The sequence below is a fragment of the Tachyglossus aculeatus genome, chromosome X1, assembly GCF_015852505.1.
Source record: "Tachyglossus aculeatus isolate mTacAcu1 chromosome X1, mTacAcu1.pri, whole genome shotgun sequence".
Classification (NCBI taxonomy): Eukaryota; Metazoa; Chordata; class Mammalia; order Monotremata; family Tachyglossidae; genus Tachyglossus; species Tachyglossus aculeatus.
Genome location: NC_052101.1, coordinates 150784 through 176271, shown reverse-complemented (window position 1 = coordinate 176271; position 25488 = coordinate 150784). Strand labels below are relative to the sequence as shown.

The 25488-nt window shown below is 42.7% G+C and overlaps 1 protein-coding gene across 1 annotated transcript in view; it reads left to right on the top strand.

Annotated features, from left to right (window-relative positions):
- CPSF3 (cleavage and polyadenylation specific factor 3) overlaps positions 1–22658 on the top strand; it is a 39002-nt gene extending 16344 nt beyond the window's left edge. Inside the window, exons 8-18 of the mRNA XM_038772665.1 lie at positions 417–592; positions 2187–2345; positions 4050–4196; positions 6228–6380; positions 8801–8909; positions 9884–9982; positions 12694–12788; positions 18672–18759; positions 19872–19941; positions 20937–21033; positions 22420–22658. Of these exons, the coding sequence (XP_038628593.1) occupies positions 417–592; positions 2187–2345; positions 4050–4196; positions 6228–6380; positions 8801–8909; positions 9884–9982; positions 12694–12788; positions 18672–18759; positions 19872–19941; positions 20937–21033; positions 22420–22521 (1295 nt within the window). The 3' untranslated portion in view covers positions 22522–22658. The remainder of the gene's footprint in view (positions 1–416; positions 593–2186; positions 2346–4049; positions 4197–6227; positions 6381–8800; positions 8910–9883; positions 9983–12693; positions 12789–18671; positions 18760–19871; positions 19942–20936; positions 21034–22419) is intronic.
- The last annotated feature ends 2830 nt before the right edge of the window (positions 22659–25488 follow it).

Here is a 25488-nt window from a genome sequence, read left to right as displayed (position 1 = left end):
ACCTTTGAGATAGCAGGTGGGTGAGGGTAGGCTAATGTCTTGCCATTTGTTGGTCATCAGGATTGAGATTACTGCTAGGAATTTAATGTGAATGTTTGAGGTCCTATAAAATTCTCAATGGAGAAAATAATCTCTTTTGATAAGTTATTTAAATGACCTTAGTTAGTTTACGGATTTTGGTGCTATTGCCAGAAAATTATTTTTAGATGCAATATGAAGTATTAATGCTGATTTATAGTTTTGTTCAATTTCTAAATTGTGTTTGGGCTTAGATGTATTTTTGATGGTCAAGTTTACCTTGGATTTATTTCTTAATGGAAAAGCGAGTTATGGGTCACGTGAAAAACTTGGGCTTTCAAATGAGTTTTTGTTTTAAAACACAACGTACTCAATGAAACTGTATTTGTTCTCTGTAGATGAATACTGGCAGAATCACCCAGAACTCCATGACATTCCTATATACTATGCGTCGTCTCTTGCCAAGAAGTGCATGGCAGTATACCAGACATATGTAAATGCGATGAATGACAAAATCCGCAAGCAAATCAACATCAATAATCCATTTGTCTTCAAACACATTAGCAACCTCAAGGTGACTGCAATCGGGAAAAAAAACATACTTGTCCAAAGATAGGGTGAATATTGCAGTTGTGTTAAGGCACTGTGTATCTTGAATCTTCTCAGTGTCTTTTTTGAGCTCCCTCTTCTGATATAATTTTGCCGCTTCAAGTATTTACAAGTCCCAGATTGTCGAAGAAAAGCGTGAATGTTTTTATAGAGGAATTGAGTTCCTTTTCTTTTTCTCGGCCTCTCCCTTCTCTGTCTTCCACTATCTAGAGGTGCAACTCTGCATCCAGGTAGTATTTGCTGATGGCTTTCTCCATGTGTTCTGTTCCTACTCCTAACAGTAAGTCCACTGATGGCTCCATTTCTATCATAAATAATTTATTTGAGTGTGTTAACAGGTTGGCATATTGCAAATTTTTAAATTTGAAGAAATTCTTCTATCAGGATATCTAGACTTTAAAGGTAATTTAAATGGTCTGTATTATATTCCCCATAGTTAGCATCTCTCTCCCGCTAAGTGCCGTAGATATGTTTACAAAGGTACCCACCTCAAGTACCCTGGTGCCTTCAGTTATTCCTGACTACTATGACATTGGTGAGCAACTACAAGTTAACTGTGCTGGAAGAGAGACAGAGGTGGATTTTGGCCACCAGAGTAATTCCTCAGAACATCAGTACAGAGGGCAGGGTGGAGTTGGAAGACCTCGAGGAAGTGCAGAGAGATGGGAGAGGCTGGGAGAGACAAGGAGAAAAGAAAAACGGAGAGATTCAAAAGGCAGCGTTGCACAGTTTTCTGCTAATTTAAATTATTCCCATAGGTGACTCAAAGCTCATTTAATTTCTTGACATCTTTATTCTGATTATTTTGTGGAGAATTTTGCCAGTGAGACTACATTCAGAAGTTTGTTTCACTATACTTTTTTTTATAGACTTCCCCTCTCTCCCTCTGCCCTACTCCCTTCCCCTCCCCACAGCACTTGTATATATTTGTACAGATTCGTTACTCTATTTATTTTATTTGTACATATTTCGAACTATATTTATTTTATTAATGATGTATATATAGCTGTAATTCTGTTTATTCTGATGGTATTGACACCTGTCTACTTGTTTTGTTGTCTGTCGCCCCCTTCTAGACTGTGAGCCCATTGTTGGGTAGGGACCGTCTCTATGTGTTGCCGATTTGTACTTCCCAAGCGCTTAGTACAGAGCTCTGCACACAGTAAGCGCTCAATAAATACGATTGAATGTCTTACATCCTCATCACTCTGACATTCTTTCTCAGATTAACACTGCAGTTTTTTGATAGCAACAGCTTTACCTGTGAAGTAGTGTTTGTATAAATATTTAAGGGCTCATATTAATTCATCTATTTGTAATAGAATAGAAACTATTTGGTTTATTTTCTGAAAATGATAATTTGAAAAACAATAAAAAAAATTTAAACTATGCAGCCTTGTGGGCCAGGAACTTTTCCGAACTGATTTTCTTCAAGTTGTTCAGGGGCTTAGTAAAAGACGTTGTATGTTGCAAGGGATTTATAGGTGTTAGAAACAATAATAATCGTAAGCCCATGATAATTAACGCTTATGTTCTATTCCCCTTTCTCTCTCTGTCAGAGCATGGATCATTTTGATGACATTGGTCCCAGTGTTGTGATGGCTTCCCCAGGAATGATGCAGAGTGGCTTGTCCAGAGAATTATTTGAGAGCTGGTGTACAGACAAAAGGAATGGTGTCATTATTGCAGGATACTGTGTAGAAGGGACACTTGCCAAGGTGAGTTATTTATCTTGAGATACTAGGTCAGTTTTAATTACAATATGACTTTTTGCATGTAGAAATTTTCCATGTGAAATAGTGTTCATTAAATTTCACTCAACCATAAAGCTTTTTTAACCAACAAGGATGATGGGGAGGGTAGGAGGAGAAACTGAAAAATTCTGACTGATGCGAGGTTGAGAGTTGTTCATATTTCTCCATTTGATATCATCGGAGAAAGAAGAGTGTTTCTACTTTTTTGAAACTTGGGGCCCTTTACCCGATATAACTGTAGGTTCACTTGCTCTTTCTTTGCTTGTCAACATTTATATTGAGAGGAGTGTCTAATAGGGACGGGTTGTGTATACTTATGGGATTTCCAGAGTTGAATGATTGCAGTTAGCCTGTCCATTGGCCACATTCTCACCCCCTGGAAGTGATTTATTTATTCATTCATTCAATCGTATTTATTGAGCGCTTACTGGGTGCAGAGCACTGTACTAAGCGCTTGGGAAGTAGAAGTCGGCAACATATAGAGACGGTCCCTACCCAACAACAGGCTCACAGTCTAGAAGGGGGAGACAGACAACAAAACAAATAGACAGGTGTCAATACCATCAGAATAAATAGAATTACAGCTATTTACACATCATTAATAAAATTAATATAGTAGATGTGTACAAATAATAAATCTGTACAAATATATACAAATGCTGTGGGGAGGGGAAGGGAGTAGGGCAGAGGGAGGGAAGGGGGCGATGGGGAGGGGAGGAGGAGAGGAAAAATGGGGGGGCTCAGTCTGGGAAGGCCTCCTGGAAGAGAGCTAGTTTGGTGGATGTGTGGAGAGAGGGCATTCCAGGCCAGAGGTAGGACGTGGGCCAGGGGTCAGCGACAGGATAGGCAAAAACGAGGCACAGTGAGGAGGTTAGCGGCACCAGAGGAGCGGAGGGTGCAGGCCGGGCTGGAGAAGGACAGAAGGGAGGTGAGGTAGGAGGGGGCGAGGTGATGGACAGCCTTGAAGCCGAGAGTGAGGAGTTTTTGCTTGATTTGAAGGTTGACCGGCAACCACTGGAGATTTTTGAGGAGAGAAGTGACATGCCCAGAGCGTTTCTGTACAAAGATATTCTGGGCAGCAGAGTGAAGTATAGACTGATGCGCGGAGAGACAGGAGGATGGGAGATCAGAAAGGAGGCTGATGCACTAGCCTTGCAGATTAATGCAATTCTTCAGGACCTTGGGTAGTAACCTTTTATTACCCTCTTTCAACACTCAGAATATAGGACTACTTTCAGTATTTATATGTGACTACATTTTTAGGAGAATGATTATGTAACATTTAATTATGTCTCACTATTAAAAAAAAAGTATGTCTCTGAGAGCCCTTTCCCCCTTCAGAGTGGGAGAGGAGAGATGGGTTTATGGGGACTAAATGCAGGAAGATATGAAAATGACAGATACACTTAAGTTCTGCCACACCATATTGTAGGCTTTGGACAGAACATGTTGGTAGAATTAGGGGACATTGTTCCAATAATGCACATCTCTCTGGAGAGATGGCTTTGTGGGTTGAAAGAAATAATTCCACACACACACACAGCATCAGTCAAGGTATGAATTGTTCAAAGCGAGTTTCTTAAAGAACATAACTCATTATAGTAGAAGTAATTTGTTTTCAGAAATAATGCTTCATGAATTTTTGTGTGTGTGTGTGTCGCCCAATAGCACATCATGTCTGAACCTGAAGAGATTACTACCATGTCTGGACAAAAGCTGCCCCTGAAAATGTCTGTAGATTACATTTCTTTCTCTGCTCACACAGATTACCAACAAACCAGCGAATTTATTCGGGCTTTGAAGCCTCCCCATGTGGTTAGTATCTATATTTAATTATTTTTCAGAAAAAAATAAAATGGGCTATCAATAAATCGAGCTGACAGGTAAATCCTCAGGTGATAGAAGACTATGGTGGAGGAGAAGGACTCTGTAAAGTATGGGGTATGCTACGTATTATATTATTCCAAGATGAAGGTGGTTTTTAGCTAGAGAAGATGAAGATTTGCCTTATAACTTGTGTCAGATAAAACTAGTGTCTCACACAATCAACTACTATTCCCTTCATTCTTCCTTTTCTGTTCCCAAGACTGGAATAACTTATTGCCCAAAACTGCAAATCAGTCAATCAATTGATGGTATTTATTGAGCACTTATGTGCAGAGCACTCTACTAAGTAAGCGCTTGGGAGAGTACAGAACAACAGAATTAGCAGTTACATTCTGTGTTCAAAACAAGCTTACAGTCTATAATAAAGGCTCACATCTCCTCCTGCCCTCAGGACATCTCTACTTGGATGTTCCCCCACTGCCCAAAACTCAACATGTCCAAGACAGAGCTGCGCATCTTCCCTCCCAAACCCTGTTCTCTCCCTGACTTTCCCATCATTGTGGACGGCACATCCAGTTCTTCCCGTCTCCCAAGCACGCAACCTTGCCGTCTCTGCTGTCTGCTCTCTCATTCACACCACATATCCAATCCATCACCAGAGCCTGCCGGTCTCACCTTCACAACATCGCCAAGATCCGCCCTTTCCTCTCCATCCAGAACACTACCTTGTTAGTACAATCACTTTTCATATCCCAACTGGAATACTGCATCAGCCTTCTTTCTGACGTCCCAACCTCCTGTCTCTCCCTACTTCAGTCCATACTTCAATCTGCTGCCCACCCCCACCCCCGCACCAAAATCTCCAGTGCTTGCCTATCAACCTCCATATCAAAAAAAAACTCCTCACTATTGGCTTCAAAACTCTCCGCCATCTTGCCCATTCTTACCTCACCTCCCTTCTCTCCTTTTACATCCCAGCCCGCACACCCCTCTCCTGTGGTGCCAACCTTCTCACTGAACCTCATTCTCACCTGTCCCGCCATCCTACCTCCGGTCTGGAATGCCCGCCCTCCTCAAATCTGCCAATCACACCTCCCCGCTTCAAAGCCCTACTGAAGGCTCACCTCTTCCAAGAGGCCTTCCCAGACTAAGCCCCGCCTTTTCCTCAGCTCCACCTCCCCTTCGCATCGCCCCGACTCGCTCCCTTAGCTCTAACCCCCCTCCCCACCCCACAGCACTTACATTTATATGTACATATCTGTAATTCTATACTGATGCCTCAACTTGTTTTGACATCTGTCCTCCCCCTTCTAGACTGTAAACCCAGTGTGGGCAGGGATTGTGTCTCTTCATTGCTGAATCGTATTTCCAAGGTCTTTGTGCAGAGCTCTGTACACAGTAAGCACTCAACAAATTCAGTTGAATGAATGAACGAATAATAGTAATAATGATGTGGTAGTTGTTAAGCACTTACTGTGTTCCAGGCACTATTCTAAGCACCAGAGTAGATATAAGCAAATCGGGTTGGAGATAGTCCCTGTCCCAAACGAGGCTCACGGTCTCATTTTACAGATGAGGAAACTGAGTCGCAGAGAAGTGAAGTGAGTTGCCCAGCGTCACACAGTGGATAAGTGGTGGAGCCAGGATTAGAACCCATGACTTTCTGACTCCAGGCCCGAGCGAGCACCAGTACACACTTCCTTTGAACATCTCAAGCATCCTGTTACTGTTATGAAGGAGAAAGTCCTGTCGTTTTAAGGCACTCACCAGCTCTCTCCCTCTTAACTAACTAGGCTCTTTCCTAGTACACCCTGGCCGGTGTTTTTTGTTCCTCCCAAGATCACCTTCTCACTATGCCTCGGTCTCAACTCTCCCATCTCCAAGCCCCGGCTTGCACCTTTCCTCCACTTCAGAGAGCATTTGGAAATTTTGTAGTGTCTTTTTTCAATATTTAATGTGTACAAAGTGTTTTAAAATAAAAGTTGACTTTTGCTGCTGTGTATTATCCCCTTTGCGTAGATATTAGTGCATGGAGAACAGAATGAAATGGCCAGATTGAAAGCAGCGTTGATAAGGGAATATGAAGATAATGATGACGTGCACATAGAAGTTCACAACCCTAGGAATACAGAAGCTGTGACATTAAACTTTCGAGGGGAAAAACTAGCCAAGGTAGGAATGTAATAATTTTAACCAAAATCCTTGTTTTCTTTGCAATTGCGATGTTCTAAACCAATAAGACTGACTTAGAATGAACCCATGTTTCCCTTTCACCGCCTCCCTCCCCAACATGAGGAAAAAACAGCCCACCAACACCCCCTGCCTCTCGCCCCCATTCGTTCATTCATTCAGTCGTATTTATTGAGCACTTATTGTGTGCAGAGCACTGTACTAAGCGCTTGGGAAGTGCAAGGCAATCGCTCTGTGGCCTTTGGCAGAAGGAACAGTGTTTGTCACCACCCGCAATGGAGGCATCAGAGAGTGCAGCAGCAGCCGCAGTCCTGGCACTGCGTGCTCCTCCAGACTGGATTAATGTCAGATCCGGGGGCCTCCAGCAGCCGCTGGGGCCCAGCCAGGTGATTCTTCCCAGGAATTTGGGCCCCACCGAGTCTGGCTGCCTTCAGAGAATCGAAAAAGGTCAAAGGGGAAGCGGAGTGAGGTTTCTGCCCCCTTCCAAGGCAGGAGGCCCTCATGGCCCGTCAGCTTCATGCCATGGTGACTTGGGTATGTTTTGATGAGGCCGAGGCTTAGTTTGCATGTTTAATCTTTCAAGGTAAATCCTCATTCAGACCGGTCTGTTACAGTCAATTAATCGGGTTTCATTCCTTTCAGATTGCTGTACATGCCAGGAATAGCTCATTAGCAAAACTCAGAGCCCAATTTTAGCATTGAAATTTATGGAGTGCGGTAAATATCCATCTAGGCAGTTACCACCTCCTCTCATTTCCCCTCCAAAATCGAAGGAAAGGCATCATTATGTATTTAGCTTTTGACATGGTATTTAAAGTAATTTGTGGGTTAAGATCTCCAGGACATCGCAAGTGGGTTTAGCCAGAGTACGGTTTGGTTTAGAGACTTGCCTGGAAAGAACTATTACAGACCACACTTTTGTATTTCTTTTATGAATGGAATAGTCTTTCAGGTGAGATTGTTGTATTAGCTAGTGGCTTTGAATGCGGGGGCACAGAATTTGGGAAGAACTGTCCCTGGGACCTAAGTGTGGTGAAAAGTGGCAGCGTGATCTAGTGGAAAGTGGAAATCAGAAGGACCTGGGTTCTAATCTAGCTCTGCCACTGACTTGCCGTATGATCTGGGGCAAGTTGTTTAACTTCTCTGGGCCTCAGTTTCTACATCTGTAAAGTGGGGAGGAGATACCTATGATTTATCCAGGCAGCAAAGTGAACTATGAACCAAAGTGGGGAGAGACAGGAGGCAGAAAAGTGAGCAAGGAGGCCGATGCAGTAATCAAGGTGGGATAGGGTAAGCGTTTGGATGATAGCAATTTGGATGTAGAGGAAAGGGTGGATTTTAGCGATGCTGTCAAGGTTAGAACCATCAAGATTCGGTGGCAGATTGAACGTATGGATTGAATGAGAGAGGTGAGTCGAGGATAACACCAAGACTTGTGAAACAGGGAGGTTGGTGGTGCTGTCTGCAGGGTTTAGGTGGGAATAGGAGGATTATTTTTGTTGAGATGCGTTGTCCAAAGTTCCTTTCAGATACGTTGAGGGTTTAGAGAGCAGCCCTGTTGTTGCCATTCCAAACGCTTAACTATATTATTGTTTTAGTTATAGCTGTATTGTAACAGTGGAAGTCCATGATGGTTTGTCATTTTCTTTCTTGGTCTCATGATTGCCTGACAACTTCTTTTGGGTAGAACCAAACATTATGCGTTATGTAGCAATAATACACTGTGGCCCAGTGGAAAGAGCACAGAGCTGGGAATCAGAGGAGCAGGGTTCTGATACCAGCTCTGCCACTTGTCTGCTGTGTGACCTTGGGCAAGTCATTTAACTTCTCTTTGCTTCACTTCCCTCATTTACAGAATGGGGATTCAATATCTGTCCACCCTTCTCCTTAGATTGTGAACTCCATAAAGGACCTGATTATCTTGTGTCTACTCCAACATTTAGTCCAGTGCTTGACACATAAAAAGCGCTTAACAAATACCACGGTTATTATTAGTAATGATCTCAAGTTCTTAACATAGTTTTGTTGTTTTCACATTACAAATTCATTTTGGACAACCCTGGATTCAGTTGTTATTACTATTATTATCGTCATCATCATCATCTTGCTTTCTTTTATCAAGCGCTTCCTATGTGCAAAGTACTGTCCTGAGAGCCAGGGTCAGTACAGGACAATCAGTTAGCCCATGGTCAGTGTCCAGAGAGGCACTCACAATCTAAGTAGGAGGGGACAGAGACAAAGAGCAGTGTGTATATCATAAGAAAACATTCCCACGCCGTCAACGTTCAATAATCCCAAATTCCAACATTGAAATGTGAAAATAAAATGGTACTTGGAGTGAGCATCTGAATTAGTAATTTCTAAGATTCTCTTTCAATAATTGTTTTATTTTTAAAAACAAGGTTATGGGTTTCCTGGCAGACAAAAAACCAGAACAAGGCCAGCGTGTTTCAGGGATACTGGTTAAAAGAAATTTTAATTATCACATACTTTCTCCGTGTGACCTCTCCAGTAAGTAAAAATTAATTCTTCTATTTAAAATACTTCAGTTACTAGGTCAATTCAGCATTGAAAGAAAATTGGATGAAAATTCTTTCAATTTAAGATCAGTTCTTATTGTATGAGGGCAAAATGACTGGATAATTAAATGACATATACCTGAAACGTAACCAGTTATTTTCCTGGGAGAATATGAAAAAGCACAGTGAATTACTGGAACAGGAAATTCCTTGTGGAATTTTTGTTCCATTGTAGTATTATGAATCCTTTGTGTGGAGACATTTTACTCTACTCACTGGCCTTTTGCCACTTTTTTCTTTGGAGAGTGGAGTGTTGGTGGTGTGCTTCCCTGTAGAAACTTTGACATGCCAGAAAGGTATCTTTCAAAATAATAAGATTACTGTGGTGCCTATTTTATGTTCACTATATGTTGAAATCTTATGGGTAGAAGGCATCAGTGACCCAACTACGTTGGACCCAGTCCATATCCTGCATGGGGTTCACAGTCTTAATCCCCATTTTACAGATGAGGGAATTGAGGCGCAAAGAAGTGACGTGACTTGCCCAAAGTCACAGAGCAGACAGGTGGCAGAGCCGGGATTAGAACCCTCGTTCTCTGAATCCTGGGCTTTTTCCTCTAGGCCACACTGTTTCTCACAAGATAAAGTACAAACTGAAGTTCCCTGAAGCCTGTCAGGCGAGAGGGTTCCCACCTTCAGATCCTTATACCTAAATGAGGTCTATGAAGCCAATAGTGAAAAAGTGAATAATAAAAGGTTAAGGAAATAATGTAACTCCCCAGTCGTTCCATTTGTATGATCAAAAATATTGCTGCTGTGCCTTTTGCATAAGTTATTTCTTCTCACTTCACTCTTGATAGACTTGGAAGATGGTAGTACCTACCACTTCTCATTATTCAAAGCTATGCATTTTTTGGAAACGATTGTATTGGTTCTTTAAAGCACTTTTATTCTGTTTTATTCTAGATTACACTGATTTAGCTATGAGCACTGTAAAGCAGACTCAAGCCATTCCTTATACTGGCCCTTTCAACTTGTTGCTTTATCAGCTACAGAAACTGACAGGTATGTGTTTGTGTGAAGTCTCTGTGATGTCAAAATTAAATTGACTTTACTGATTGTCTGTGATTGTGTCATCTTGGGTAATTTCTCTCTGATCTAAGGATGTTACTAAGATACAAATGTTTGAATCTTCTGTGTATAAGAAATCCCTAGATGTATTTGATCTTGAGAACAGTGAGATCTCATCATCGTCATTCATCATCAGTGGTATTTACTGAGCGCTTATTGTGGACAGAGCACTGTACTAAGCACTTGGGAGGGTACAATACAGCAGAGTTGGTAGACATGTTCCCTGCCCACAGCGAGCTTACAGTCTTAGGCCTGGGGGAAGGAGGGGGCGTCAGGCATTAATATAAATAAATCATTTATAATGTATAATTTATAGATGTGTACATGAGTGCTGTGGACCTGAGGGTGGGGTGAATATCAGATGGCCAAAGGTCACAGATCCAAGTGCGTAGATAACACAGATGGGAGAGGGAACTGAGGAAGAGAGGACTTAATCAGGGAAGGAATTATTCAGGCTTTGCAGGTGAGGAGAGTGGTGGGCTGGTGTACGTGGAGGGCGGATTTCCACAGGATAGGTTGAGAGTGTTTGAAAGTTCTGGGTTCAGCATAGCTCAGTTGCCCTGAGTCCACTCTCTAACTAGAAGATTAACTTACCCCACAGTTAGAACCTTTGTTATGGTTTTTAGGGAGACCAAGGATAAAGAAGTAGTGCATTCTAGGAGAAAGAATACAGAACTGGGAGTTTAGTCCTAGCTCTGCTACTGACTTGCTCCGTGACTTCAGGCAGTCAGTCAGTCATACTTTTTTGACTGTGCACTGTATGCAGAGCACTGTACTGCGCTTGGGGGACTGCAGTATAACAGCTGATAGACATGTTCCCTGCTCACGAGGAGCTTACAGTCTAAAAAGGGAGAGAGAAAGAAATTAATTTAAAGAAATAAATTGTAGATATGTACATAAGTGCAGTAGGGCTGAGGGAGGAGTGAATAAAGAGTGAATATCCAAAACCAGGGTGATGCAGAAGGGAGTGGGAGAAGAAGAAATTAAGGGCAAATCACTTAATCTCCCTGGGGTTTTCAGTTTCCCTATCTTAAAATGGGAATAAAATGGATTGTGAGCATCTTGTACCCTGTTCTGGTCATAATCTTTAGCATTTAGTGCATAGTAAGTGCATTTACTAGGCACCATCAATACATGCCACTATTATTGTTGCTATTACTATTATTTAGTGAAAAAGTATTTTTAGGGCGGAATATAGACTACAGACAGCTCCCCAGTTTGCTGTTTGTCATGACTTGGTCAGTCTTTGGTTTTTTTCCTGGTAAATCTGTGCCATTTCTCATGGTTTAAATGATGACCAAGAATGCCCAAAGAGTGGGTAATATTAGGAAATCTTACCTTTGGCCATTTATTAATGTTATTAAACCAACTTTAGGGAGCAATTTAAAATTTTAGCAGCCCCCGCCACACTTACTAATGATATTTTAAAGGTGAATGCCAAAAAAAACTATTAGTGATATTTTTATTAAAATTCATAATTGCCTGAAGACTGCTTTTAGCTTAGGCAAAAAGCCAATTTACATGTCTCTAGAGGAAACATAAATGAAATTCTTAAAAAAATAGTTTGATTTTCATTTGATTTGCTGTTATGTCCACTAGTATAGATTTGAATCATAATTATGTAATCGTCTAGCTATTGAGAGGTATTTGCTTTGTTTGTTTGGTTGGTTCCTTGACCTAGCCCTCACATTCCCTGTTTGCCGTCCTGTCTGAGTTACCTAAGCAAGCAACCTAAGCAAGCACGAGGGTCTGTAACCCTTAAGCACTTTGGTTTTCACCTGATCCCCATAGCACTTTTGTACATATCCATCTGTAATTTATTTTAATGTCTCTCTCCCTTTGTAGTCTGTAACCTCCTTATTGGGCAGGGATATTGTCTTCCTACTCTGTTGTATTCTGCTCTTCCAAGCACTTAATATAGTCCTGTATATTAACACATAGAGTGTTCTGCACACAGTTGACACTCAGTAAATACCGTTGTTTGATTGTTTTAAAAACTAGCTTTATTTGAGTTTTAAATATCTTCAAAATCTGTTAGTTGAATTTACCATTGAATTTATGAAAAATTGTGTTCAATCTTGTACAGCACTCATAGTTACTTTAGGCCACAAGCCAGCAAACTATCCTTATGGGGTATTTAAATGCTTTTGTGCTTTAAGTGTAAAGCACTAATAATGAATAATAATGGTATTTGTTAAACACTATGTGTCAAGCACCATTCTTTGCATTGGGTCAGCCACAGTCCCTGTCTCACAAGAAGCTCACAACTTAAGAAGGAGGGAGAACAGATCATATTTAAACATGAGATTAGAACAGTCTGGGGACAGATATTCATAAATTAAATAAATGTAAATAATTACTATTATCAAGGAATATATGTACATATACATTTTTTAAGTACTCGTTTGAATTTAATCTTCATGATAAACTACTTAGTATGCAAATTTTGGTTTAGATATTATTATTCTTAAATTTACTTCAGTACTTAATTCCAACTTTATTTAAATAGCCTTCTGAAAAATCATAGGAGCTATTATTTCTGACAACTGAAATGCCAAATTTGTTTCTTTGCTCTAAATCCTGATATTTCTTTCCAGAAAACATTGCCTTCAATATCCCAACGTAAGCCATTCCTCTCATTTCAGGTGATGTGGAGGAACTAGAAGTCCAGCAAAAGCCAGCACTGAAAGTGTTCAAAAATATTACTGTAATTCAGGAACCTGGAATGGTAGTATTAGAGGTAAGAGTGATAGGAAAGTGCCTTTTTGGAAAAATTAGTTCACCTGGGGTCACCTGGATTCTCCCTTTCTTTGACATTCTGTACATTTTGCGTGGAACAGAGATATGGGAATCACATTCAGATCACCATATTCATTGTCATATTTATTGAGCCCTTACTGTGTGCATAGCACTGTACTAAGCGCTTGGGAGAGTACAATATAACAACAGACACATTCCCTGCCCACAACAAGCTTATGGTCTGTAGGAATGATTTAGAGTAGGATGCCTTTGTCCAGTACAGGTATACCCCTGTTTTCAAGTGACTTCAGTTAGTGAAATCCACCAATATGTTTTGCTCTAATTGCTGTCATAGCCCAGGATCTGTAAGCCTCGCCAAGTGTCACGTCCAGTCAATGCAAGGAATTCAGTTCCCTCCCTGCCTCATTTCTCCCACACCTCCCCAGACACAAACTGAAAGCCAGGTTCTCTGCCCTTCTACCCCACTCTGATTCCTTGCTACTTTAGAATGAAACAGAGTGACCCTCGTTCATTCAGTCATTCATTCAGTCGTATTTATTGAGCACTTACTGTGTGCAGAACACTGTACTAAGCACTTGGGAAGTACAAGTTGGCAACATATAGAGACGTCCCTACCCAACAACGGGCTCACAGTCCTGCCCTGGTCTTCCTCCCCGAACACAAACGGGAAGCTAGATTCTCTGCTTTATTCAAACGTAGAGACCGAGATATGGTAGAACTTGCAGCTAAATTAAGTTAAAATCCCTTTTTACCTTTAATTGTACTTGTTGAGCACTTACTACGTATCAGGCACTGTACTAAAGTGCTGGGAGTAATCAGGTTGGACATGGTCCCTGCCCCACATGAGGTTCACAGTCTGAGTTGAAAGGAGAATTTAATCACCATTTTGCAGATGGACACAGAGAAATGAAGTGACTTGCCCAAGGTCAAAAAGCAGACAAGTGGCAGAGCTGGGATTAGAACCCAGGTCCTCTGTTCCACCAGGAATGAATGCTCTTTCCACCAGGCCACGCTGCTTCCCTTCTACCTTTCCCCAATTCTGTGCTGCCTTCAAATGAAGCAGAGAAACCCCAGCTCCTGGTGACAGGAGGAACTGTCTCTCTCCGGTGCTGCTAAGTCTAGAATTGTACCTCTGCTGGCATTTAATATTTTGAGATTAAAAAGTCTTCCACCAAGTTTCCTAAAAGGAGATTTTTTGAAAAATGATCATCTATCTTATGCATCAAATTCTTCACAGTCTTTTAGACTGTGAGCCCACTGTTGTGTAGGGACTGTCTCTATATGTTGCCAACTTGTACTTCCCAAGCGCTTAGTACAGTGCTCTGCACAAAGTAAGCGCTCAATAAATACGATTGATTGATTGATTGATTCAAGAATGAATTTCTCCCATAGTTTGAGAGGAGTCATTTGTGCTTCATTAAAAAGTGTAAGTCGGAGCAAAGTTATGGAGATTCCAAGGATTTTTCCTTGCAAGATTGAGATTATGGTTGCTTAACTGTATACAACTGAATTTGGGCAGAAATTAATGATAAACCAATCTTAGATACTTTTCGAAGTTGATATAGGATTTAAAACCCCAACTGACACTTCTGCGACACCTGTGCACTCGAGTCCTCATCCCCTGAACACTTCCATTCATTTATTCAATGGTGTTTATTAAGCGCTTACTGTGTGCAGAGCGCTCTACCAAGCGCTTGGAAAAATACAGTACAGCGATAAACAGTGCATTCCCTGCCCACAACCAGCTCACAGTCTGGGATTGGGGGTGGTGTGGGGGACGTTAGGGTTTGGGGGGGACGGACGGACAGACATCCATCCAAATAAACAAAATTACAGATATGCGCATAAGTTCTGTGCAACTGGGGGTGGGGGGAAGAGCAAAGGGAGCAGGTCAGGGTGGCGCAGAAGGGAGTGGGAGATGAGAAAAAGTGGGGCTTAATCTGAAAGAGACGTGCCTTCAATAAGGCTTTGAAGTGGGGAAGAGTAATTGTCTGTTGGATCGGATTTGAGAAGGGAGGCCATTCCAGGCCAGAGGGAGGATGTGGGTCAGGGGTTGGCGGTGACATGGGATGACAGTGAGAAGGTTAGCACTAGAGGAGCGAAGTATGCGAGCTGGGTTGTAGGAGAGAAGTGGAGTGATTTAGGAGGGGGCAAGGTGATGGAGTGCTTTAAAGCTAATGGTGAGGGGTTTTCGTTTGATAGGCAACCACTGGAAATTTTTGAGGAGTGGGGTGACATGTCTGGAACGTTTTTTGTAGAAATATGATTCAGGCAGCAGAGGGAAGTATGGACTGGTGTGGGGAGAGACTGGAAGTTGGGAGGTCAGTAACAAGGCAGTAATCTAGGTGGGATAGGGTTCTTCCCAAGGCATATATGTACCAACTTCTGAACGCTATCAGATTTTATTATTTTAATGTCTGCCTCCCCCACAGATTGTAAGATCCTTGAGCGCAAGGATTGTGTATATGAAATCTTGTACTCTCCCAAGCACTTAGTACAGTGTTCTATAGAGAGTTAAGTACTCAATAAATACTGTTGATGGCTTGATTGATCCAGTGGAGATTCCCAAATAAGATAGCTAATCCGTGCTATTCATTAGAAAACAGAAACTACTGAAATGGAGGTTTACAAGCTATAATGTAAAGTCACTGAGGTTCAAAACTGCCACTAAGTGGATGATGATGATCTGGCCATCAGAAGTCAGACCGCATTGTACCTTCCGCATGGGCCTTCGGTTAGTGGCCTGAAAGCTTGGATTAGGGAAAAGCGTGGGAAATACAGTTTGTTCTAAATTGGGGGTTCAATACCTGTTCTCCCTCCAAATTTACAAATACCAGTTTAAAAAAAAAAAGACCTCCCAAGTTGAGGTAATGACCAAATTAACAGGCTCTAGCTTCCTTTTTACTCTAGGTATAGCGTAAGCCAAGAGGCATACTTTATCACATGAAAATCTGTTCTGGCTGGGTCTCCAGAGAGCAGACAGCCAGACCCATTCTACAAGCAAGGTCAAAATATAAACAAATTGCGTTTTTTAACTCCTCCCTCTGAGAATTAGACCCTGCCCCCAAGGGACCGTCTTACTAGCAGAGGAACCCAACTTCCTCCTACCTAGAATGTTCTGCTGCCGTGTCTCTGACCTTGCCGTCTAACAGTAGTGCCTCTGCTGCAGAAGGCAAGAGAAAATTTATGGGGAGAAGCAGTTCGTTTGTATTGGGACAGGTGAGGAATTTGGGTGGTGTGGTCTAATTTAATTGGTTTGGTAGAATGTTCTGAGGGTGAGATGTGTGTGAAATCAGCAGATTGCTGGAAACTGGGTGCACCAGTAATGAATGTGTTTTGTCACGTATGGAAAGAAACCTTAGAAAGATTAAGCCCAGTTGCATCCATTTTCGTACAGCATCTCCTTAGAGTGAAAATTCAATCAATCATATTTATTGAGCACTTATTATAGTACTGCGCGTATGCTAAGTGCTCTGAAAAAGCATTGATATAGAGCACTGTAGTAAGCAATTAAGAGAATACAGAGTAAGTCTACGTAGATAGTATCCCTGCCCTCAAGGAGCTTATCATCTAGCTGATGGGGTGGGGAGGACATTAAATTACAGGTAGGGGAACAACTGAGTATTATAAGAATAATTTACATAAGTGCTTTTGGGTAGGATGGGGAGTGTACCATCAAGCTGGAGGAGGGTGGGGAGGACATTATAAATTACAGGTAGGATAAGTGCTATTGGGGAGGATGAGGCCTAAGTACCTTAGGGGGCATGGACTCAAGTACATGGGTGAAGCAGTAGGAAATAAAGAGATTAATCCAAGAAAGCTCCCTGGAGGAGATGTGATCCTTTCTGCTCTCCCAACCTCCTGTCTCTCCCCACTTTGGTCTATACATCACTCTGCTGCCCGGATTATCTTTCTACAGAAACACTCTGGGCATGTCACCCCCCCTCCTCAAAAATCTCCAGTGCTTTCCCTATCAACCTTCGTATCAAGCAAAAACTCCTCACTATTGGCTTCAAAACTCTCCATCACCTTGCCCTCTCCTACCTCACCTCCCTTCTCTCCTTCTACAGCTAAGCACCCACAATCCGCTCCTCTGCCGCTAACCTCCTCACTGTGCCTCGTTCTCCCCTGTCCTGCCATTGACCCCTGGCCCACATCCTCCCTCTAGCCTGGAATGCCCTCCCTCCTCACATCAAACTAGCACACTCACCCCCTTCAAAGCCCTACTGAAAGCTCACCTCTTCCAAGCGGCCTTCCCAGACCGAGCCCCCCTTTTTCTCTGCTCCTCCTCCCCTCCCCATCGCCCCGACTCCCTCCCTCTGTTCTACCCCCTTCCCCACCCTACAGCAGTTCATTCATTCATTCAGTCGTATTTATTGAGCGCTTACTGTGTGCAGAGCACTGTACTAAGCGCTTGGGAAGTACACGTTGGCAACAGAGACAGTCCCTACCCAACAACGGGCTCACAGTCTAGAAGGGGGAGACAGACAACAAAATAAAACATGTGGACAGGTGTCAACTCATCAAAATAAATAGAAGTAAAGCAGTTGTGTATATATGTACGTATTTATTATTCTATTTATTTTATTAATCATGTGTATTTAGCTATAATTCTATTTTATTTATATTGATGCTATTAATGCCTGTCTACTTGTTTTGTTTCATTGTCTCCCCGCTTCTAAACTGTGAGCCCATTGTTGGCAGCATGGCACAGAGGAAAGAGCACGGGCTTGGGAGTCAGAGGTCGTGGGTTCTAATCCCGGCTCTGCCACTGACCAGCTGTGTGACTTTGGGCAAGTCACTTGACTTCTCTTAGCCTTTAGTTCCCTCATCTGTAAAATGGGGATTAAGACTTTGAGCCCCACGCGGGACAGTCCAATTACCTTGTATCTACCCTAGCGCTTACAACAGTGCTCAGCACATAATAAGCGCTTAACAAATTCCATCATTATTGTCTCTGTTGCCGAATTGTACTTTCCAAGCACTTAGTACAGTGCTCTGCACACAGTAAATGCTCAGTTAATACGATTGAATGAATGAATTACAGAGAAAGTAATTTGCATTTAAGTGAAATTAAATTTGCAGTTGCAAAGAATGTTGCAGAGGTAAACTTAGAGGCAAAATGTCCTTCTGCCAGTAGGAATTGTATTCACTCACTGTACCTCGATCTCGTCTGTCTCCCCGAGGACCTCTCGCCCTCATCCCACCTCTGGCCTGGAACGCCCTTCCTCCTCATATCAGACAAATAATTGCCCCGCCCCCACAACCCCAAAGCCTTATTGAAGGCACAACTCCTCCAAGAAGTGTTCCCTGACTAATCCCTCCTCTCTTCTTCTATTCCCTTCTGTGCCACTCTTACTTGCTCCCTCATTCATCCTCCCTCCGTTCCCCACTGCACAAATTTGTATATCTGTATTTTATTTATTTCTCTATTTACATTAATGTCTGTCTCTCCCTCTAGACTGTGAGCTTGTCGTGGGCAGGAATGTATCTATTGTTATATTGTACTCTTCCAAGTGTGTAGTACAGTGCTTTGTACACTGTAAGCACTCAATAAATATGATTGAATGAATGAATTCACTTCATCTTTAACTGAAGATTGAATTAATGAATAACTGGTTGAGATGGACTACTGCAAAATTAGGCTTTTTATAGGAGATATCCTAGGAGCCTCAGAAACAAGAGTTCATACTGGTATGTAAGTACATTTAAATACAGAGTTCTGAGAATTATACTGTGTGTGAAACTGCACATATATATATCTAGAGAGAGAGAAAGAATGTGGGAGTGAGCAAGCATGTTCATGTTTCTTTGTTTAATGTTGCAGTAGTATTTCATGCTTTCTGACTCTTACTGTTTACAGTGGTTGGCAAATCCTTCCAATGATATGTATGCAGATACAGTAACAACAGTCATCCTGGAAGTTCAGTCAAACCCCAAAATTCAGAAAGGTATAAAACTTCTTTTACACCTCATTCCCTCTACCTCCCAATTTCCTTTTCCTCTGTTTTGAGCTAAAATGTTTTTTCTGAAGAGCTAAAAATTGCCTGTGAGTTTTATTCCTGTTTTGGTTTAGTTTGAAAAAGGCATTAATTGTGGAGAAGTGTATGTACTAAACGTTTGTTACAGGGTTCTAGTGTGATAATATGATCTGACAGGTACTTCTTGAGGCCTTGAGGAATCTCTGTGTGTGTGTATGCAGGAGCAAAAGTGAGATTGAGAAAATCTGAGGAAAAGATGTCATGTCACTGCCATCACTGGTTCTGGACCCAGCACTATTAGATGAGTTGGAAAAGGAGTCACAAAGAAGAGAAAGAGAACTAGGAAGTAGGGGAGGAGGCTGGGACCTAGGAGCCTGAGAGTCAGTCGGAGAACTGGGGAAGAGTAGAGGCAGAACCAAGCATGAACACTAAGAGGAACAGCAGGGACCAGGGAACAAACAGGAAATGTTGCCAACTTGTACTTCCCAAGCGCTTAGTACAGTGCCCTGCACACAGTAAGCGCTCAATAAATACGATTGATTGATTGATTGAAATGGGTCAAAGATTGGGATGGGCCCAGAAGAAGGAAGGGGCAGAAGCTGGCCTAGGAGAGGAGGAGCCTTCCCTTTTCTCCTCATGCTCTCCAGTATTGCCGCTAGCTCCCATTTCCACTGCCCCGGTGCTACTCCTGTGTCTTCTCCTCTCCTTGCCTTTACAGCTGTTCCCTTCACCGCTGACCTTTTCCGGGCCCCTTGCTCCCATTTTTTTTCCAGCTTTATCCTAAAACGCCTGCGCCCCAAACAGTCTGCCTCCTGGCCTCTCTCTTTGTCGCATAGAGTTGAACCCTGAGGGCTTAGGAAAGTGTCAACCCACAAACCTCATACCCAAGACTGGCAGGCCAACCTGAAGAGCTGGCCCAGTGCCCTGGGAGTCAGATACTGGCTGGTGTCTCCCTGCTTTAACAATTGTTTGGTGTGTTTTTCCTCATTAAGGGTTCCATATTTATTTTCATTGGTCACTTTCACTTAGCAACCCACAAATGTTGCTGTTAGAAAACTTAATATATCTTACCTTTTTTGCAGGTGCGATTCATAAAATTCCTAAAAAAATAGATATGGATATTTATGGCAAGAGGCTGGAGATTATGCTTCAGTAAGTTTTTCATCTTATTGGTAATAGAAGGGCATTCATACTTTGCTATGACAGTAGATTTTAACGTAGCTGTATGAATTTGCATTTCTACAGCTCTGATCCTTTGATGAAGTTTGCTGTGTTCAGTAAAGGACAAATATAGTCAGTTCTACTAAACTGTAAGGTTCCACTGTATATTGCCTTCTTTCCAATGGGAAGTGCTGTTTAAATCCTGTGTATTTTATGTTTATTACTACCCCAATCTAGGATCTCATGAGATGTACAACAATAAAAATCCCATTTATTTGAAACCTCCTTTTTCCAAAAAAAAAAAAAAATCATTCCCTTGTTTACCACTATCTTAGTTCCAGCACCAGCCAAGTAAACCTTGCACTGGGACAGCTCCAGGCTCGGTTTCTGGAAGCCCATGCACCCATTGCCTAGAAGACATCTGGGCTGCTCTGGAAGGATTGAAGTCCAATGGAGCAGGGTGCCTGCTTGTCTGAGGGACAAGGTAGACTGGCCCTGTGGGGAGGTACACGCTTAAAAGGAGCTGACAACCTTTGGCTAAAAATGCATTCCCTCTGGTCCCTGAGACAAATTGGGTTTCAACTGCGGGGCTTAAATAGCTGCGGATGTGAATTCCACTTCAACAGTAATCCGGAAAGGATTTGACTCGGACCATCTAGGATTTGTGGCTTTATCTGTGATATGCTCTTTAGATGGCTCAGTATGAGAATATACATAGTACATGTTAATACTTTTGTTACTTTGCTTAAGATGAATATGTCATTTTAAAACTTGAACTGTGCGTATCCAGAAAAGTAGGTACTAAGATTGAGGTGCCCCAGTCCTACTGGTGGTTTGTAGTTCTTTGTCAGAGATCCAGTTTTCAGATTTTATGAATGGGAAGATAGGAAAATTGGTCTAACAACCTAAGCCAGATGTTGCCAGACACTTCATTCATATCTTGTATGCTGTTTAAAAATAATATTAACTGTAGATCTTTATTTTAGGGACATATTTGGAGAAGACTGTGTAAGTCTCAAAGATGATTCCATTTTAAGTATCACAGTGGATGGAAAGACCGCCAATATATCCTTGGAGACCCGGGTATGTGCCGTTACAGCAACTTTTCAGGGGCCAGGGCTGAACTCAATCTACTTCCCTTGGGGACCAAAACCATTTGGTTGTAGCTAGCCAGTTTCCCAGAATGTCCGCAGAATGTCAAGCCGTTTGTGTGCCAGAGGCTTAAGTGAGAATGTGAAATGCTGAATCTTTCCTTGCAAATCTAAGTTCTCTCGTCACATGGATTGCAGATATTTGGGCAGTGATTGGTTGGGTGGAAAGGTAACGCAGAGCCTTACCAGAGCCAGCAACAAGCCCGGGGCAGTGAGAGGTGATGGGAAACCTTTCTGATGGGGAGTGGGCCTTGGTTCAGCAAGCCACAGGAGAGAGAGTGAACTCGGCACTGGGAACGAAAGGTACAGAACTGGACCAGCAGAAATCGTAGGGAAGGAATGAGAAGGAGAGATTCATTCACTCATTCAGTCGTATTTATTGAGCGTTTACTGTGTGCAGAGCACTGTACTAAGCGCTTGGGAAGTACAAGTTGGCAACATATAGAGACGGTCCCTACCCAACAGCGGGCTCACAGTCTAGAAGGGGGAGACAGACAACAAAACATATTAACAAAATAAAATAAGTAGAGTAGTAAATATGTACAAGTGAAATATGCTACCATGCTAATCCAAGCACTTATCCCATCCCACCTTGATAACTGAATCAGCCTCCTTGCTAACCTCTCTGCTCCTGTCTCTCCGTAATCCAGTCCATACTTGACTCTGCTCTCTGGATAATTTTCCCACAAAAACACTCAGGCCATGTTTCCCCACTCCTCAAGAAACTCCAGTGGTTGCCCATCCATCTCTGCATCAAACATAAACTCCTCACCATTGGCTCTAAAGCCCCTGCTCACCTTGCCCCCTCTTACCTCACATCGCTACTCTCTTAATACAACCCAGTACGCACACTTTGCTCCTCTAATGCTAGCCTTCTCACCATCCCTCGTTCTCATCTGTCTCACAGCCGACTTCTCACCCACGTCCTGCCTCTGGCCTGGAACACCCTCCCACTTTATAACAGACAGACAATTACTTGCCCAACTTTCAAAGGCTTATTGAAGGCACAACTCTTTCGAGAGGCCTTCCCTGCCTAGTCCCTCATTTCCTTGTCTACCACTTCTTTCTGCATCACCCTTGCACTTTGCTCCCTCTTTTCACCCTTCTCGCAGCCTTACAGCACTTCTGCAAACATCCATACTTACATTAATGCCTGTCTCCCTCTCTAAACTGTAAGCTCATTGTGGGTGGGGAACGTGTCTACCAATTCTGTTATATTTTACTCCCCCAACCTCTTAGTACACTGCTCTTCACACAGTAAGTGCTCAGTAAATATGATCGATCAATTAACTATAACTAGAAATTTGTCTCCTTTTAGACGGTTGAGTGTGAAGAAGGAAGTGATGATGATGAGTCCCTTCGGGAAATGATCGAACTGGCAGCACAAAGACTCTATGATGCCCTCACGCCGATCCACTGAGAAGCCCACCCTCCCTCTTTCCCACCCACCTGCCTGCTCTATGTACATTTCAGTCACCCCAACCCCAAACTTATTAATGCCTAGTCCTGTTTCCATCCCTTCATGAAATAATAAAAACTTTTTTGTGGGAAAGCCTACTTATTTCCTGGTTTTTATATTGACATATGATGAGATTACCACAATAAATTGTTCATTCCTTGAGAAATCTCCAAATGAGCCCAGATTCTGTCTTAAGTCTTCTGCAGGCAATTCCCACTGAGCCACTGGGATCTGCCTAAATCCAACTGAGAACAGAGTTTGTCCTGCTGGGTGTGCTTTTAGGGAAAGAATATTGCAATAGGGTTGTTTTTTTTCTATGCACATGCAAATCTTAATTTGGTCTAGGGATGAGAGAAGGGCGGTTGTGATGGGCTTATGAGAAGAGAGCAAGGATAAGGAAGGTAAGACTAAGAGAAGAAACTAAATGTGTGTGGAGGGGTAGGAAGATAGGTTTGAACACTGACTAGCGCGTGCATACTTGGAGATTTGGTTTCGAGAGATAGTGCAAATGCAGTAAGGAAAGTAGGATAAAGGTCGCCTATAACACCACCTGCAAGAAGAACCTCAACTGACCACACAACCTGGCCCAACATACTAAGCACAGGGTTTTCAAGAGGAGAGATGGAAGAGGATGAGCTGGGATGAGTTCTCCCCATCTAGACTGTAAGCTTATTGATGGCACAGAATGTGTCTGTTTATTGTTATATTGTACTCTCTCAAGTGCTTAGTATAGTGTTCTGTGCAGAGTAAGTGCTACATAAATACCATTGAATGAATGAATGACAAATGGACCTGTGAGGAGACCAGGCAGGACCAAGGTGAGTGTACAGAGGAAAGGAACACAAACTTTGGTATCGTGTGACTTAACATAGTGCAGCAGCCCGAATAATAAAGCTTTGCTTTATTAACCGCTGAGGGCTAGAAGGTTGAAGTCTGGTGGCTAGAGCCCTGAAGACTGAGGCCTTCAAAAGCAAAGCCAAATCAGGGGTAGACCAGCTAGTTGTAATGGTGAGAAAGAACCTTGCCTCCGGCTGTTCATGGATGGGCACTGGGCTTCAGAAGCAAGATTAGCAATAGATTGGCCAGTTCCAGGGATGAATTCATTGACTTTGCCTTGGGTGGTTCACCGGCAAGTTGGTTACTGCTTAGTAGCTCCCTGGGGGCAGGGAACCTGGCTACCAACTCTATTACACTGTACTCTTCCAAACACAGTGCAATGCCCTACACACAGCACTCAATACAGTTGGTTGATTGATAAGAATTCTCAGCATCTGTTTATAACTCCTCTTCCAATGTGACTAGGTATATTATTTAACCTCCATGTACTAGTTTCTTTGTAAAATGAAAATACTTTAAAAGTGGGGCTCAAAGACTGTGAGGTAGAGAGAGCAAGTATCATCCCCATGTGACCTGTTCTCCCTTCCTGCTTTGACTGTAAGCCCCAAGTAGGATCTGCTTATCTTGTATTTACTCCAATGCTTAGCTTAGCTTAGAGCATGGACTTGGGAGTTGGATGGTTTTGGATTCTAAACCCATCTCTACCACTTATCTGCTGCATGACCTTGCGCAAGTCACTTCACTTCTCTGTGCCTCAGTTACCTCATTTGTAAAATGGGGATTGAGACTGTGAGCACCACACGGAACGGGGACGAGGACTGTGTCCGACCCGATTTGCTTGTATCTACCCCAGTGTTTACTTAGTGCCTGACACATAGAAAGCACTTAACAAATGCCAAAATAATAATTATTATTAGTAGTAGTAAGCACTTAAAAACCACAAATGGTATTATTTTACAGATGAGGAAACAGGCCTGAATCAATCAATCAATCAATCGTATTTATTGAGCGCTTACTATGTGCAGAGCACTGTGCTAAGCGCTTGGGAAGTACAAATTGGCAACACATAGAGACAGTCCCTACCCAACAGTGGGCTCACAGTCTAAAAGGGGGAGACAGAGAACAGAACCAAACATACCAACAAAATAAAATAAATAGGATAGAAATGTACAAGTAAAATAAATAAATAAATAAATAAATAAATAGAGTAATAAATATGTACAACCATATATACATATATACAGGTGCTGTGGGGAAGGGAAGGAGGTAAGATGGGGGGATGGAGAGGGGGACGAGGGGGAGAGGAAGGAAGGGGCTCAGTCTGGGAAGGCCTCCTGGAGGAGGTGAGCTCTCAGCAGGGCCTTGAAGGGAGGAAGAGAGCTAGCTTGGCGGAGAGGTAGCCTGAAGAGGTTAAGTAACTTGAGAAGCAGCGAGGCTTAGTGGAAAGAGCCCAGGCTTGGGAGTTAGAGGTTGTGGGTTCTAATTCCAGCTTCATCACTTATCAGCTGTGTGAGTTTGGGCAAGTCACTTGACTTCTCTGTGCCTCAGTTCCCTCATCTGTAAAATGGGGATTAAGACTGTGAGCTCCGTATGGGACAACCTGATTACCTTGTATCTACCCCAGTGCTTAGAACAGGGCTTGGCAAATAATAGTAATAATAGTCTCAACTCCACAACATCACCAAGATCTGCCCTTTCCTCTCCATCCAAACCGCTACCCTGTTGGTTCAATCCCTCATTCTATCCTGACTGGATTACTGCATCAGCCTCCTCTCTGATCTCCCATCCTCCTGTCTCTCCCCACTTCAATCTATACTTCACGCCACTGCCCAGATCATCTTTGTGCAGAAACGCTCTGGGCATGTTACTCCCCTCCTCAAAAATCTCCAGTGGCTACCAATTAACCTACGAATCAAGCAAAAACTCCTCACTCTCAGCTTCAAGGCTGTCCATCACCTCGCCCCTTCCTACCTCACCTCCCTTCTCTCCTTCTCCAGCCCAGCCCGCACCCTCTGCTCCTCTGCCGCTCACCTCCTCACCGTGCCTCATTCTCGCCCGTCCCGCTGTCAACCCCCGGCCCACGTCCTCCCC